Source organism: Scyliorhinus canicula, chromosome 30 (assembly GCF_902713615.1).
Source record: "Scyliorhinus canicula chromosome 30, sScyCan1.1, whole genome shotgun sequence".
Classification (NCBI taxonomy): domain Eukaryota; kingdom Metazoa; phylum Chordata; class Chondrichthyes; order Carcharhiniformes; family Scyliorhinidae; genus Scyliorhinus; species Scyliorhinus canicula.
Window position 1 is genome coordinate 11,469,339 of NC_052175.1, and position 16,837 is coordinate 11,486,175.

General features: G+C 57.2%; 1 protein-coding gene across 1 annotated transcript in view; it reads left to right on the forward strand.

Moving 5' to 3' along the window:
• Positions 1-5,341: 5,341 nt before the first annotated feature.
• The window catches only part of LOC119958593 (aminopeptidase Ey-like), a 118,004-nt gene continuing 106,508 nt past the window's right edge, over positions 5,342-16,837 (forward strand). The window contains exons 1-2 of the mRNA XM_038787073.1: positions 5,342-5,900; positions 16,745-16,837. The exon at positions 16,745-16,837 is cut by the window's right edge and continues 50 nt beyond it. Of these exons, the coding sequence (XP_038643001.1) occupies positions 5,383-5,900; positions 16,745-16,837 (611 nt within the window). The 5' untranslated portion in view covers positions 5,342-5,382. The remainder of the gene's footprint in view (positions 5,901-16,744) is intronic.

Consider the following 16,837-nt stretch of genomic DNA (forward strand, 5'->3'; position numbering starts at 1 on the left):
ACTGTCAGAGGGTCAGTACTGAGGGAGTGCCGCACTGTGGGAGGGTCAGTACTGAGGGAGCGCCGCACTGTCAGAGGGTCAGTACTGAGGGAGTGCTGCACTGTGGGAGGGTCAGTACTGAGGGAGCGCCGCACTGTCAGAGGGTCAGTACTGAGGGAGCGCCGCACTGACAGAGGGTCAGTACTGAGGGAGCGCCGCACTGTGGGAGGGTCAGTACTGAGGGAGCTCTGCACTGTGGGAGGGTCAGTACTGAGGGACCGCCGCACTGTCAGAGGGTCAGTACTGAGGGAGCGCCGCACTGTCGGAGGGTCAGTACTGAGGGAGTGCTGCACTGTCGGAGGGTCAGTACTGAGGGAGTGCCGCACTCTCAGAGGGTCAGTACTGAGGGAGCGCCGCACTGTCAGAGGGTCAGTACTGAGGGAGCGCCGCACTGTGGGAGGGTCAGTACTGAGGGAGCGCCGCACTGTCAGAGGGTCAGTACTGAGGGAGTGCTGCACTGTCAGAGGGTCAGTACTGAGGGAGCGCCGCACTGTGGGAGGGTCAGTATTGAGGGAGCGCCGCACTGTGGGAGGGTCAGTACTGAGGAAGCGCTGCACTGTCAGAGGGTCAGTACTGAGGGAGCGCCGCACTGTCAGAGGGTCAGTACTGAGGGAGTGCTGCACTGTGGGAGGGTCAGTACTGAGGGAGCGCCGCACTGTCAGAGGGTCAGTACTGAGGGAGTGCCGCACTGTCAGAGGGTCAGTACTGAGGGAGTGCTGCACTGTCAGAGGGTCAGTGCTGAGGGAGAGCCGCACTGTGGGAGGGTCAGTGCTGAGGGAGCGCCGCACTGTCAGAGGGTCAGTACTGAGGGAGTGCTGCACTGTCAGAGGGTCAGTACTGAGGGAGTGCTGCACTGTCAGAGGGTCAGTACTGAGGGAGCGCCGCACTGTGGGAGGGTCAGTACTGAGGGAGTGCCGCACTGTCAGAGGGTCAGTACTGAGGGAGCGCCGCACTGTGGGAGGGTCAGTACTGAGGGAGCGCCGCACTGTCAGAGGGTCAGTACTGAGGGAGTGCCGCACTGTGGGAGGGTCAGTACTGAGGGAGCGCCGCACTGTCAGAGGGTCAGTACTGAGGGAGTGCCCCACTGTCAGAGGGTCAGTACTGAGGGAGTGCTGCACTGTCAGAGGGTCAGTACTGAGGGAGCCCCGCACTGTCAGAGGGTCAGTACTGAGGGAGTGCCGCACTGTCAGAGGGTCAGTACTGAGGGAGCGCCGCACTGTGGGAGGGTCAGTACTGAGGGAGTGCTGCACTGTCGGAGGGTCAGTACTGAGGGAGCGCCGCACTGTCAGAGGGTCAGTACTGAGGGAGTGCTGCACTGTCAGAGGGTCAGTACTGAGGGAGTGCCGCACTGTGGGAGGGTCAGTACTGAGGGAGCGCCGCACTGTCAGAGGGTCAGTACTGAGGGAGCGCCGCACTGTCAGAGGGTCAGTACTGAGGGAGCGCCGCACTGTCAGAGGGTCAGTACTGAGGGAGCGCCGCACTGTGGGAGGGTCAGTACTGAGGGAGCTCTGCACTGTGGGAGGGTCAGTACTGAGGGACCGCCGCACTGTCAGAGGGTCAGTACTGAGGGAGCGCAACACTGTCGGAGGGTCAGTACTGAGGGAGTGCTGCACTGTCGGAGGGTCAGTACTGAGGGAGTGCCGCACTCTCAGAGGGTCAGTACTGAGGGAGTGCCGCACTGTGGGAGGGTCAGTACTGAGGGAGTGCCGCACTGTGGGAGGGTCAGTACTGAGGGAGCGCCGCACTGTGGGAGGGTCAGTACTGAGGAAGTGCCGCACTGTCAGAGGGTCAGTACTGAGGGAGTGCCGCACTGTCAGAGGGTCAGTACTGAGGGAGTGCCGCACTGTCAGAGGGTCAGTACTGAGGGAGCGCCGCACTGTCAGAGGGTCAGTACTGAGGGAGTGCCGCACTGTCAGAGGGTCAGTACTGAGGGAGTGCCGCACTGTCAGAGGGTCAGTGCTGAGTGAGCGCCGCACTGTCAGAGGGTCAGTACTGAGGGAGTGCCACACTGTGGGAGGGTCAGTACTGAGGGAGCGCCGCAGTGTTAGAGGGTCAGTACTGAGGGAGCACCGCACTGTGGGAGGGTCAGTACTGAGGGAGTGCCGCACTGTCAGAGGGTCAGTACTGAGGAAGTGCCGCACTGTCAGATGGTCAGTACTGAGGGAGCGCTGCACTGTCAGAGGGTCAGTACTGAGGGAGTGCTGCACTGTTGGATGGTCAGTACTGAGGAAGTGTCGCACTGTGGGAGGGTCAGTACTGAGGGAGCGACGCACTGTGGGAGGGTCAGTACTGAGGAAGTGTCGCACTGTCAGAGGGTCAGTACTGAGGGAGCGCCGCACTGTTGGATGGTCAGTACTGAGGAAGTGTCGCACTGTCAGAGGGTCAGTACTGAGGGAGCGCCGCACTGTGGGAGGGTCAGTACTGAGGGAGCGCCGCACTGTTAGAGGGTCAGTACTGAGGGAGCGCCGTACTGTCGGAGGGTCAGTACTGAGGGAGCGCCGCATTGTCAGAGGGTCAGTACTGAGGGAGTGCCGCACTGTCAGAGGGCAGTACTGAGGGAGCGCCGCACTGTTAGAGGGTCAGTACTGAGGGAGCGCCGTACTGTCGGAGGGTCAGTACTGAGGGAGCGCCGCATTGTCAGAGGGTCAGTACTGAGGGAGCACCGCACTGTCAGAGGGTCAGTACTGAGGGAGTGCCGCACTGTCAGAGGGGCAGTACTGAGGGAGCGCCGCACTGTTAGAGGGTCAGTACTGAGGGGAGTGCCGCACTGTCAGAGGGTCAGTACTGAGGGAGCGCCGTACTGTCGGAGGGTCAGTACTGAGGGAGCGCCGCATTGTCAGAGGGTCAGTACTGAGGGAGCACCGCACTGTCAGAGGGTCAGTACTGAGGGAGCACCGCACTGTCAGAGGGGCAGTACTGAGGGAGCGCCGCACTGTTAGAGGGTCAGTACTGAGGGAGCGCCGTACTGTCGGAGGGTCAGTACTGAGGGAGCGCCGCATTGTCAGAGGGTCAGTACTGAGGGAGCACCGCACTGTCAGAGGGTCAGTACTGAGGGAGCACCGCACTGTCAGAGGGTCAGTACTGAGGGAGTGCCGCACTGTCAGAGGGTCAGTACTGAGGGAGCGCTGCACTGTCAGAGGGTCAGTACTGAGGGAGTGCCGCACTGTCAGAGGGTCAGTACTGAGGGAGTGCCGCACTGTGGGAGGGTCAGTACTGAGGGAGCGCTGCACTGTCAGAGGGTCAGTACTGAGGGAGCACCGCACTGTCAGAGGGTCAGTACTGAGGGAGCGCCGCATTGTCAGAGGGTCAGTACTGAGGGAGCTCTGCACTGTGGGAGGGTCAGTACTGAGGGACCGCCGCACTATCAGAGGGTCAGTACTGAGGGAGCGCAACACTGTCGGAGGGTCAGTACTGAGGGAGTGCTGCACTGTCGGAGGGTCAGTACTGAGGGAGTGCCGCACTCTCAGAGGGTCAGTACTGAGGGAGTGCCGCACTGTGGGAGGGTCAGTACTGAGGGAGTGCCGCACTGTGGGAGGGTCAGTACTGAGGGAGCGCCGCACTGTGGGAGGGTCAGTACTGAGGAAGTGCCGCACTGTCAGAGGGTCAGTACTGAGGGAGTGCCGCACTGTCAGAGGGTCAGTACTGAGGGAGTGCCGCACTGTCAGAGGGTCAGTACTGAGGGAGCGCCGCACTGTCAGAGGGTCAGTACTGAGGGAGTGCCGCACTGTCAGAGGGTCAGTACTGATGAAGTGCCGCACTGTCAGAGGGTCAGTGCTGAGTGAGCGCCGCACTGTCAGAGGGTCAGTACTGAGGGAGTGCCACACTGTGGGAGGGTCAGTACTGAGGGAGTGCTGCACTGTGGGAGGGTCAGTACTGAGGGAGCGCCGCACTGTCAGAGGATCAGTACTGAGGGAGCGCCGCAGTGTTAGAGGGTCAGTACTGAGGGAGCACCGCACTGTGGGAGGGTCAGTACTGAGGGAGTGCCGCACTGTCAGAGGGTCAGTACTGAGGAAGTGCCGCACTGTCAGATGGTCAGTACTGAGGGAGCGCTGCACTGTCAGAGGGTCAGTACTGAGGGAGTGCTGCACTGTTGGATGGTCAGTACTGAGGAAGTGTCGCACTGTCAGAGGGTCAGTACTGAGGGAGCGCCGCACTGTGGGAGGGTCAGTACTGAGGAAGTGTCGCACTGTCAGAGGGTCAGTACTGAGGGAGCACCGCACTGTGGGAGGGTCAGTACTGAGGGAGTGCCGCACTGTCAGAGGGTCAGTACTGAGGGAGCCCCGCACTGTGGGAGGGTCAGTACAGAGGGAGCGCCGCACTGTCAGAGGGTCAGTACTGAGGGAGCGCCGCACTGTTGGATGGTCAGTACTGAGGAAGTGTCGCACTGTCAGAGGGTCAGTACTGAGGGAGCGCCGCACTGTGGGAGGGTCAGTACTGAGGGAGCGCCGCACTGTCAGAGGGTCAGTACTGAGGGAGTGCCGCACTGTCAGAGGGGCAGTACTGAGGGAGCGCCGCACTGTTAGAGGGTCAGTACTGAGGGAGCGCCGTACTGTCGGAGGGTCAGTACTGAGGGAGCGCCGCATTGTCAGAGGGTCAGTACTGAGGGAGCACCGCACTGTCAGAGGGTCAGTACTGAGGGAGCCGCACTGTCAGAGGGTCAGTACTGAGGGAGCGCCGCATTGTCAGAGGGTCAGTACTGAGGGAGTGTTGTACTGTGGGAGGGTCGATACTGAGGGAGTGCTGCACTGTCAGAGGGTCAGTACTGAGGGAGTGCCGCACTGTCAGAGGGTCAGTACTGAGGGAGTGCCGCACTGTGGGAGGGTCAGTACTGAGGGAGCGCTGCACTGTCAGAGGGTCAGTACTGAGGGAGCGCCGCACTGTCAGAGGTTCAGTGCTGAGGGGGCACCGCTCGCTCTCTCTTCTCGTCGCCTATCAGATTGCTGTTGGTGGATTACGACCCCCCCCCCCCCCCCCCCCCCCCCCCCCCCCCCCCCCCCCCCCCCCCCCCCTCCCCTCCCTTGGCAGGAGCTCGGAGGGAACTCTCTGTGGATGGCCTGCCCTGGCAAAGGCAGAAGGTCAAGACCCTGCCCATGTTGGGTGGGGGTGGGCCACAAGTCCATTGTGACCCCCCACAGGCCCCTCATCCAATCAAGGCCAGCGGAAGGCGTCACATGCAGAACCGTACCATTGTGACATTGGGAGGGGGAGGGGAGGGGGAGGGGCGGGAGGTGGGGAGGGGCAGCACCAAGCTGTGGGGATGGGGGGGGAGGGGGGCGGGAGGGGAGGGGTCGTCGTGATTTTGTTGTCAATCGTTGACCGGGTGTGGTGGTCTTCGCAGTAGCCATGGTAACGGCGTGGATTGGGAAGGCCCTGGCTCTGCTAGGCCTCGTCGTCGCGGCCCAGGCCTCGCTGGGCAAGCGGTGGTCACGGGGCCTGCCGGTCGAGGGCACGGCCCCCGATCAGAGGCCCTGGAAGTCCCCCTACCTGCCCCGCACCCTCAGCCCCGTCAGCTACGAGGTGGAACTCTGGCCTTGGCTCTTCCGAGAGAGCGCCTCCGGCCTCTACCTCTTCCACGGCAGGTCGAGCGTCACCTTCCGGTGTCTGCACACGACCGACGTCATCGTCATCCACAGCAAGACGCTCAACTACACTGAACCCCTGCGGGTGTCCAGCGTGGACAACACGACCACCGTCATCACCAGCCACCTGGAGGAGAAGGGAAACGAGTATTTGGTGCTGTTCCTCGGGAGCCCCCTCCAGAAAGGCAAGACCTACACGCTGCAAACGGCCTTTCATGGCGAGCTGACCGACGAGCTGGTGGGCCTGTACAGGGCCGAGTACGAGGAAGCCGGCTCGGCAAAGTAAGCGGCCATAGGTAGCATGGTGGTTAGCATCAATTACTTCACAGCTCCAGGGTCCCAGGTTCGATTCCCGGCTTGGGTCACTGTCTGTGCGGAGACTGCACGTCCTCCCCCTGTGTGCGTGGGTTTCCTCCGGGTGCTCCGGTTTCCTCCCACAGTCCAAAGATGTGCGGGTTAGGTGGATTGGCCATGCTAAATTGCCCGTAGTGTCCTAAAAAGTAAGGTTAAGGGGGGGTTGTTGGGTTACGGGTATAGGGTGGATACGTGGGTTGAGTAGGGTGATCATTGCTCGGCACAACATCGAGGGCCGAAGGGCCTGTTCTGTGCTGTACTGTTCTATGTTCTATATCTCCTCGGGGAAAGGGGTCCCACTGGGAGGTTACTGAAAAAGCCTCCCTATCTCTGTAACCTCCCCCAGCCCCTACATCCCCTCCCTATCTCTGTAACCTCCTCCAGCCCCCTACACCCCCTCCCTATCTCTGTAACCTCCTCCAGCACCTACATCCCCTCCCTATCTCTGTAACCTCCTCCAGCCCCTACACCCCTCCCTATCTCTGTAACCTCCTCCAGCCCCTACACCCCCTCCCTATCTCTGTAACCTCCTCCAGCCCCTACACCCCCTCCCTATCTCTGTAACCTCCTCCAGCCCCTACACCCCCTCCCTATCTCTGTAACCTCCTCCAGCCCCTACACCCCCACCCTATCTCTGTAACCTCCTCCAGCCCCTACACCCCCTCCCTATCTCTGTAACCTCCTCCAGCCCCTACACCCCCTCCCTATCTCTGTAACCTCCTCCAACCCCTACACTCCCTCCCTATCTCTGTAACCTCCTCCAGCATCTACACCCCCTCCCTATCTCTGTAACCTCCTACACCCCCTCCCTATCTCTGTAACCTCCTCCAGCCCCTACACCCCCTCCCTATCTCTGTAACCTCCTCCAGCCCCTACACCCCCTCCCTATCTCTGTAACCTCCTCCCGCCCCTACACCCCCTCCCTATCTCTGTAACCTCCTCCAGCCCCTACACCCCTCCCTATCACTGTAACCTCCTCCAGCCCCTACACCCCCTCCCTATCTCTGTAACCTCCTCCAGCCCCTACACCCCCTCACTATCACTGTAACCTCCTCCAGCCCCTACACCCCCTCCTTATCTCTGTAACCTCCTCCAGCCCCTACACCCCCTCACTATCTCTGTAACCTCCTCCAGCCCCTACAACCTGATGGAACCATCAATTCACGAGACACGTGCTTTAAGATATGAACAGTGGTTTTAATCTACTTACAACAGAGCCAGCCTGCTCCGCGATGAACTCTCGATGTAACGACTGGCTCTGAGCATTGGTATTTATACCGCAGTCCAGGGGGAGGAGTCGTGGGCGGAGCCAAGGGTGGAGCCCTGTACAAACTCCTGAGCATTCCCAGCGCTACTCCCCCTAGTGGTCGGGCAACGCAACTGCGCTTACAAATGCATGGTCTCATGTATATACAATACCGTGTGAATTACGGAGTTACATTCACCACATTCACCCCCTACAAAAAAATCAAGTCCTATGGGGGTGGTGGTTCATAAATTGAGTCTGTCCGATGGTCGAGTTGTCCGCTGCGATCTGCGGAGCACCGGGGTTTCAGCCTCTTGCGGTGGCTGGATGGGTGTTGTGTGCTGGGGTACGATGGACTCCAGGGAGGGTTGTGTCCGAGCTTCATACTCTCCTGGTTCGACTGGGGACTGGGGGCGCTGGGGGCTGGCCGGCGTGGGTGCACGGAACTGGTGGAGCGAGCACGTGGGCTCAGTGGGCTCGGGAGCGTGAGGGAGCGGCTGGGTGGGGTGTAGGGTGAGGGGTCCTTCTGTGGGAGTAGGGGACGCTGGATCCAGCGGGTGCCAGATCCCGGAGGGATACCGTGTCCTGGCGGCCGTCAGGGAACTCGACGAAGGCGTACTGGGGGTTGGAGTGGAGCAGGCGCACCTTCTCAACAAGGGGGTCGGTTTTGTGTGCCCTGACGTGTTTCCTCAGGAGTACGGGGCCCGGTGTCCTCAGCCACGCCGGGAGTGAGACCCCCGTGGTAGTGCCCCTGGAAAAAATGAAGAGCCTCTCGTGAGGGGTCTGATTGGTCGCTGTGCATAAGAGGGACCTGATAGCGTGGAGCGCGTCTGGGAGGACTTCCTGCCACTGGGAGACTAGGAGATTCCTGGACCGGAGGGTCAGTAGGACGGTCTTCCAGACCGTCACGTTCTCCCTCTCCACCTGCCCGCTCCCCTGGGGTTGTAGCTGGTAGTCCTGCTCGAGGCAATGCCCTTGTCGAGCAGGTACTGACACAGCTCATCGTTCATGAAGGACGAACCCCGGTCGCTGTGTACGTAGCTGGGGAAACCAAACAGGGTGAAGATGCTATGCAGGGCCCTAATGACTGTGTGGGAGGTCATGTCGGGGCACGGGATAGCGAATGGAAAGCGGGAGAACTCATCTCCGATGTTTAGAAAGTAAACGTTCTTGTTAGTGGAGGGGAGTGGCCCTTTGAAATCAATCGCGAGGCGTTCAAAGGGCCGAGAAGCCTTGACCAGGTGGGCCCTGTCTGGTCTATAGAAGTGCGGTTTGCACTCCGCACAGATCGGGCAGTCCCTGGTGACCGCTTTTACCTCCTCGTTGGAGAAAGGCAGGTTTCGGGCCCTGATGTAGTGGGCGAGCCGGGTGACCCCCGGGTGGCAGAGGTCATTGTGGATGACTTTCAGTCGGTCAATCTGCGCGCTGGCGCATGTCCCGCGGGATAGGGCATCCGGAGGCTCGTTGAGCTTCCCCGGTCGATATTTAATATCGTAGCTATAGGTGGAGAGTTCGATCCTCCACCGAAGGATTTTATCGTTTTTAATTTTGCCCCTTTGCGAGTTGTCAAACATAAAGGCAACCGATCTTTGGTCGGTGATGAGGGTGAACCTCCTACCTGCGAGGTAGTGCCTCCAGTGACGAACAGCCTCCACAATGGCTTGTGCTTCCTTCTCGACTGAGGAGTGCCGGAGTTCTGAAGCGGAGAGGGTACGGGGGAAAAATGCAACTGGTCTCCCTGCCTGATTTAGTGTGGCTGCTAGAGCTACCTCTGAGGCGTCGCTCTCAACCTGGAATGGGGACGGATTCATCCACCGCCCGCATGGCTGCTTTGGCGATGTCCTCCCTGATGTAGTTGAAGGCCTGGCGTACCTCGGCTGACAGGGGAAATCGTGTGGCCTTAAAGAGTGGGCGGGCTTTGTCCGCATATTGAGGGACCCACTGGGCGTAGTAGGAGAAGAAGCCCAAGCACCGTTTGAGGGCCTTGGGGCAATGGGGGAGGGGGAGTTCTAAGAGGGGGCGCATACGGTCTGGGCCCAGGACTCCGTTCTCCACGACGTAGCCGAGGATGGCTAGTCTGTTTGTGCGGAAAATGCATTTCTCTTTGTTGTAAGTGAGATGTTTAATTTCTGAGCCGTCTGGAAGAAACGGTGGAGGTTGGCGTCGTGGTCCTGCTGGTCATAGCCGCAGATGGTGACATTGTCCAAGTACAGAAACGTGGCCCACAGCCCGTACTGGTCCACCATTCGGTCCATTGCTCGTTGGAACACCGAAACCCCGTTAGTGACGCCGAAGGGGACCCGGAGGAAATGGAAGAGGCGGCCATCGGCCTCGAATGCGGTGTAGTGGCGGTCCTCCGGGCGGATTGGGAGCTGGTGGTATGCAGACTTCAGATCCACCGTGGAAAAGAGCCGATACTGGGCGATCTGGTTTACCATGTCTGCAATCCTGGGGAGGGGATACGCATCGAGGAGCGTAAATCTATTTATGGTCTGACTATAGTCGACAACCATGCGGAATGTTTCCCCGGTCTTCACGACCACCACCTGAGCTTTCCAGGGACTATTGCTGGCCTCTATAATCCCCTCACTGAGAAGCCTTCGGACCTCTGCTCTGATAAATACCCTATCCTGCAGGCTATACCGCCTGCTGCGAGTGGCTACGGGTTTACAGTCCTTTGTGAGATTGGCGAAGAGACGAGTGGGGGAGATTCGCAGCTGAGGGTGAGGCTCTTAAGATTACCTTGAAAGTCTAGGCCTAATAAGAGTGGCGCGCAGAGTTCGGGCAGGACGTAGAGTTGGAATTTTGAGTAGCTAGCGCCTCGGATTGTGAGTGTCGCGGCGGTGCGCCCCTGGATCTGGACAGAGTGGGAGCCTGAAGCGAGAGAGATAGTTTGCCAAACGGGGAGCGAACAGCGCCTTACCAGGTCTGGGTGTATGAAGCTCTCCGTGCTCCCGGAGTCGAAGAGGCATGGCGTGCTGTACCTGTTGATATGGACCTCTGCCATCGAGTTTCGCAGATGCTTCGGGCGTGATTGGTCCAGGGTGACTGCGCTGAGTTGCGGGTCGTCAGCGGCTCGATCAGCTGTGCTGGAGTGGCCCCGTGATCATAGATATCATAGAATTTACAGTGCAGAAGGAGGCCATTCGGCCCATCGAGTCTGCACCAGCTCTTGGAAAGAGCACCCTACCCAAGGTCAACACCTCCCCCATAACCCAGTAACCTCACCCAACACTAAGGGCAATTTTGGACACTAAGGGACAATTTAGCATGGCCAATCCACCTAACCTGCACATCCTTGGACTGTGGGAGGAAACCGGAGCACCCGGAGGAAACCCACGCACACACGGGGAGGACGTGCAGACTCCGCACAGACAGTGACCCAGCCGGGAATTGAACCTGGGACCCTGGAGCAGTGAAGCAATTGTGCTAACCACCATGCTACCGTGCTGCCCTCTGAGTGCGTAGTCGTCGAGGTGAGTTTCAGAGTTTGAAGGGGATGGATCCCAAGATGGCCGCCCCCATGAGTCGCCCATGGCCGGCCGCATGGAGGAGGATTGCCAAGATGGCCGCCCCCATGAGTCGCCCATGGCCGGCCGCATGGAGGAGGATTGCCAAGATGGCCGCCCCCATGAGTCGCACATGGCCGGCCGCATGGAGGAGGATTGCCAAGATGGCCGCCCCCATGAGTCGCACATGGCCAGCCGCATGGAGGAGGATTGCCAAGATGGCCGCCCCCATGAGTCGCCCATGGCCGGCCGCATGGAGGAGGATTGCCAAGATGGCCGCCCCCATGAGTCGCCCATGTCGGGTGGGGGCGGACTCGGCATACAGGCTGCAGCATTTCGGGGCCTGCGGGCCTGTGAATTCAGGGAACGAGTGCTTTGAGCCGGGGGAGGGTTAGAGGCTGGGGCTTTCTTCGCCAGACACACTCTGGCATAGTGTCCTTTCGCCCGCAGCTGCTGCAGGTCGCGTTGCGGGCCGGGCAGTGCTGCCTGCGGGCGCTGATTCTGGCCGCAAAAGTGGCAGGCTGGGGCAGCATTGTGGCTGGGCGGCCGCGTGGCGCAGGCCTGGGGGAGTCGCTGGTCGGGGGCCCATGACGGGGTCAGCGGGGAACGAGGTGAGGCTGCGGAAGGAGACCTCCATAGCGGTAGCAAGTTCAACAGTCGCTTCAAGATTTAGGGCCCCCTTTTCCAGCAGTCGCTGGCGCACGTCATTTGACCTAAGGCCCACAACAAAGGCATCGCGTACAGCAAGTTCTCTATGTTCTGCCGCGGTAACCGCCTGGTAATTACAGTCACTAGATAGAGTTTTAAGCTCTCTCAGGAATTCTGCGAGCGATTCCGTAGGCCGCTGGCGGCGAGTAGTGAACACGTGTCGCGCGTAGACCTAATTTACAGGCCTCACATTCATTTTGTCGAGTAGCGTTAGGGATTCAGTATACGCACCGGCACAGTTTAGTTGAGTTGAGATTCTGTGGCTCACCCTCGCGTGCAGTAGGCTCAGTTTCTGCTCCTCCGTTGTTTCAGCTGTGCTTGCTTCCGCCAGGTAGGCTTTAAAGCACCGCAGCCAATGAGGAAAAATTTATTTTGCCTCTGCATCCTGTGGGCCGGGTTCCAGTCGCTCAGGCTTGAGGGCTGATTCCATGATTGATCCTGACTGTTTCTCAAGTAGATTAAATTGATGGAACTATCAATTCACCAGACACGTGATTTAAGATATGAACAGTGGTTTTAATCTACTTACTTCAGAGCCAGCCTGCTCCACGTTGAACTCTCGATGAACTGAACGACTGGCTCTGAGCATTGGTATTTATACAGCAGTGCAGGGGGAGGAGTCGTGGGCGGAGCCAAGGGTGGAGCCCTGTACAAACTCCTAAGCATTCCCAGCGCTACTCCCCCTAGTGGTCGGGCAACGCAACTGCGCTTACAAATGCATGGTCTCATGTATATACAATACCGTGTGAATTACGGAGTTACATTCACCACACAACCCCTCCCTATCTCTGTAACCTCTAGACACTACACCCCCTCCCTATCTCTGTAATCTCCTCCAGCCCCTACACCCCCTCCCTATCTCTATAACCTCCTCCAGCCCCTACACCCCCTCCCTATCTCTATAACCTCCTCCAGCCCCTACACCCCCTCCCTATCTCTGTAACCTCCTCCAGACCCTACACCCCCTCCCTATCTCTGTAACCTCCTCCAGCCCCTACAACCCCTCCCTATCTCTGTAACCTCCTCCAGACCCTACACCCCCTCCCTATCTCTGTATCCTCCTCCAGCCCCTACACCCCCTCCCTATCTCTGTAACCTCCTCCAGCCCCCACAACCCCTCCCTATCTCTGTAACCTCCTCCAGCCCCTACACGCCCTCCCTATCTCTGTAACCTCCAGCCCCTACACCCCCTCCCTATCCCTGTAACCTCCTCCAGCTCCTACACCCCCTCCCTATCTCTGTAACCCCCTCCAGCCCCTACACCCCCTCCCTATCTCTGTAACCTCCTCCAGCCCCTACACTCCCTCCCTATCTCTGTAACCTCCTCCAGCCCCTACACCCCCTCCCTATCTCTGTAACCTCCTCCAGCCCCTACACCCTCTCGCCCTATCTCTGTAACCTCCTCCAGACCCTACACCCCCTCCCTATCTCTGTAACCTCCTCCAGCCCCTACACCCCCTCTCCCTATCTCTGTAACCTCCTCCAGCCCCTACACCCCCTCCCTATCTCTGTAACCTTCTCCAGCCCCTACACGCCCTCCCTATCTCTGTAACCTCCTCCAGCCCCTACACCCCTCCCTATCTCTGTAACCTGCTCCAGCCCCTACACCCCCTCCCTATCTCTGTAACCTCCTCCAGCCCCTACACCCCCTCCCTATCTCTGTAACCTCCTCCAGCCCCTACACCCCCTCCCTATCTCTGTAACCTCCTCCAGCCCCTACACCCCCTCCCTATCTCTGTAACCTCCTCCAGCCCCTACACCCCCTCCCTATCTCTGTAACCTCCTCCAGTCCCCTACACCCCCTCCCTATCTCTGTAACCTCCTCCAGCCCCTACACCCCCCTCCCTATCTCTGTAACCTCCTCCAGCCCCTACACCCCCTCCCTATCTCTGTAACCTCCTCCAGCCCCTACACCCCGTCCCTATCTCTGTAACCTCTTCAAGCCCCTATCGTTCCCCTCTATAACAAGTATACCGTTTTGGATACTGTTGCGGGGGACGACTTACCAGGGGTAAGCAATGGGGCACAGGTCTCTGGCACAGAGTCTGTCCCTGTTGCTCAGAAGGGAAGGGAGAAGAGGAACAGAGCACTTGTCATTGGGGACTCCATAGTTAGAGGAACTGACAGGAGGTTCTGTGGGAACGAAAGAGACTCACGGTTGGTGTGTTGTCTTCTAGGTGCCAGGGTTCGTGATGTCTCTGATCGTGTTTTTGGGATCCTTAAGGGGGAGGGGGAGCAGCCCCAAGTCGTGCTCCACATAGGTACCAGCGACATAGGTAGGAAGAGAGATGGGGATTTGAGACAGAAATTCAGGGAGCTAGGGTGGAAGCTGAGAGCTGGAACAAACAGAGTTGTTATCTCTGGGTTGTTACCCGTGCCACGTGCTAGCGAAGTGAGAAATAAGGAGAGAGAGGAGTTGAACACGTGGCTACGGGGATGGTGCAGGAGGGAGGGTTTGGTTTCCTGGATAATTGGGGCTCATTCTGGGGTAGGTGGGACCTCTACAAACAGGATGGTCTTCACCTGAACCAGAGGGGTACCAATATCCTGGGGGGGAGATTTGCTAGTGCTCTTCGGGGGGGGTTTAAACTAATTCAGCAGGGGGATGGGAACCTAAATTGTAGTCCCAGTGTACAGGATGTTGAGAGTAGTGAGGTCAGGGATAGGGTTAAAAGTTCGAAAGAGGGCACCGGCAAGCAGGATGCTGGTTTGAAGTGTGTCTACTTCAACGCCAGGAGCATCCGGAATAAGGTGGGTGAGCTTGCAGCATGGGTTGGTACCTGGGATCTCGATGTTGTGGCGATTTCGGAGACATGGGTAGAGCAGGGACAGGAATGGTTGTTGCAGGTTCCAGGATTGAGATGTTTCTGTAAGAACAGAGAAGATGGTAAAAGAGGGAGGGGGGTAGCATTGTTAATCAAGGAAAGTATTACGGCGGCAGAAAGGACGCTTGAGGACTCGTCTACTGAGGCAGTATGGGCCGAGGTTAGGAACAGGAGAGGAGAGGTCACCCTGTTGGGAGTTGTCTATTGACCTCCGAATAGTTCCAGAGATGTAGAGGAAAGGATTGCAAAGATGATTCTCGACAGGAGCGAGAGTAACAGGGTAGTTGTTATGGGGGACTTTAACTTTGCAAATATTGACTGGAAATACTATAGTTCGAGTACTATAGATGGGTCAGTTTTTGTGCAGTGTGTGCAGGAGGGTTTTCTGACACAGTATGTAGACAGGCCAACAAGGGGCGAGGCCACATTGGATTTGGTACTGGGTAATGAACCCGGCCAGGTGTTAGATTTAGATGTAGGGGAGCAATTTGGTGATAGTGATCACAATTCGGTTATGTTTACTTTAGCAATGGGCAGGGATAGGTATATACCGCAAGGCAAGAATTATAGCTGGGGGAAAGGCAATTATGATGCTATTCGGCAAGATTTAGGATGGGGAAGGAAATTGCAGGGGATGGGTACAATCGAAATGTGGAGCTTTTTCAAGGAACAGCTACTGCGTGTCCTTGATAAGTATGTACCTGTCAGGCAGGGAGGAAGTTGTCGAGCAAGGGAACCGTGGTTTACTAAGGAAGTTGAAGCACTTGTCAAGAGGAAGAAGAAGGCTTATGTTAGGATGAGACATGAAGGCTCAGTTAGGGCCTTAGAGTTACAAGTTAGCCAGGATTCTCTGGGAAGCCAGGGAGGAGATTGCAGAGCCTTTGTCCTTGATCTTTATGTCGTCTTTGTCGACAGGAATAGTGCCGGAAGACTGGAGGATAGCAAATATTGTCCCCTTGTTCAAGAAGGGGAGTAGAGACAACCCTGGTCATTATAGACCTGTGAGCCTTACTTCGGTTGTGGGTAAAATGTTGGAAAAGGTTATAAGAGATAGGGTTTATAATCATCTTGAAAAGAACAAGTTGATTAGCGATAGTCAACACGGTTTTGTGAAGGGTAGGTCATGCCTCACAAAACCTATTGAGTTTTTTGAGAAGGTGACCAAACAGGTGGATAAGGGTAAAGCGGTTGATGTGGTGTATATGGATTTCAGTAAGGTGTTTGATAAGGTTCCCCACGGTAGGCTATTGCAGAAAATAAGGAAGTATGGGATTGAAGGTGATTTAGCGGTTTGGATCAGTAATTGGCTAGCTGAAAGAAGACAGAGGGTGGTGGTTGATGGCAAATGTTCATCCTGGAGTTCAGTTACTAGTGGTGTACCGCAAGGATCTGTTTTGGGGCCACTGCTGTTTGTCATTTTTATAAATGACCTGGAAGAGGGTATAGAAGGATGGGTTAGTAAATTTGCAGATGACACGAAGGTCGGTGGAGTTGTGGATAGTGCTGAAGGATGTTATAGGATACAGAAGGACATAGATAAGCTGCAGAGCTGGGCTGAGAGGTGGCAGATGGAGTTTAATGCGGAAAAGTGTGAGGTGGTTCACTTTGGAAGGAGTAACAGGAATGCAGAGTACTGGGCTAATGGCAAGATTCTTGGTAGTGTAGATGAACAGAGAGATCTCGGCATCCAGATACATAAATCCCTGAAAGTTGCCACCCAGGTTAATAGGGTTGTTAAGAAGGCATATGGTGTGCTAGCCTTTATCAGTAGGGGGATTGAGTTTCGGAGCCACAAGGTCATGCTGCAGCTGAACATAACTCTGGTGCGGCCGCTCCTGGAGTACTGCGTGCAGTTCTGGTCACCACATTATAGGAAGGATGTGGAAGCTTTGGAAAGGGTTCAGAGGAGATTTACTAGGAAGTTGCCTGGTATGGAGGGAAGGTCTTACGAGGAAAGGCTCAGGGACTTGAGGTTGTTTTCGTTAGAGAGGAGAAGGCTGAGAGGTGACTTAATAGAAACATATAAGATAGTCAGAGGGTTAGATAGGGTGGACAGTGAGAGTCTTTTTCCTCGGATGGTGATGACCAACACGAGGGGACATAGCTTTAAATTGAGGGGTGGTAGATATAGGACAGATGTCAGAGGCAGTTTCTTTACTCAGAGAGTAGTAGGGGTGTGGAACGCCCTGCCTGCAACAGTAGTAGACTCGCCAACTTTAAGGGCATTTAAGTGGTCACTGGATAGACATATGGATGAAAATGGAATAGTGTAGGTCAGATAGGCTTCGGATGGTTCCACAGGTCGGCGCAACATCGAGGGCCGAAGGGCCCGTACTGCGCTGTAATGTTCTATGTTCTGTGTTCTAACTCTCTCACACACACACTCTCACACACTCTCTCACTGTCTCTCTGACACATTCCCACGTGCGGTGTGACCAGTGTGAAATTCACAATCACATGCTGCCTATTCCCGGAATCTCCTAGATTGCTGGCGATCACCATGCTGCAGCCGACGGACGCCCGCAAGGTATTCCCGTGCTTCGATGAGCCGGCTCTGAAGGCGACCTTCGTTCTGAC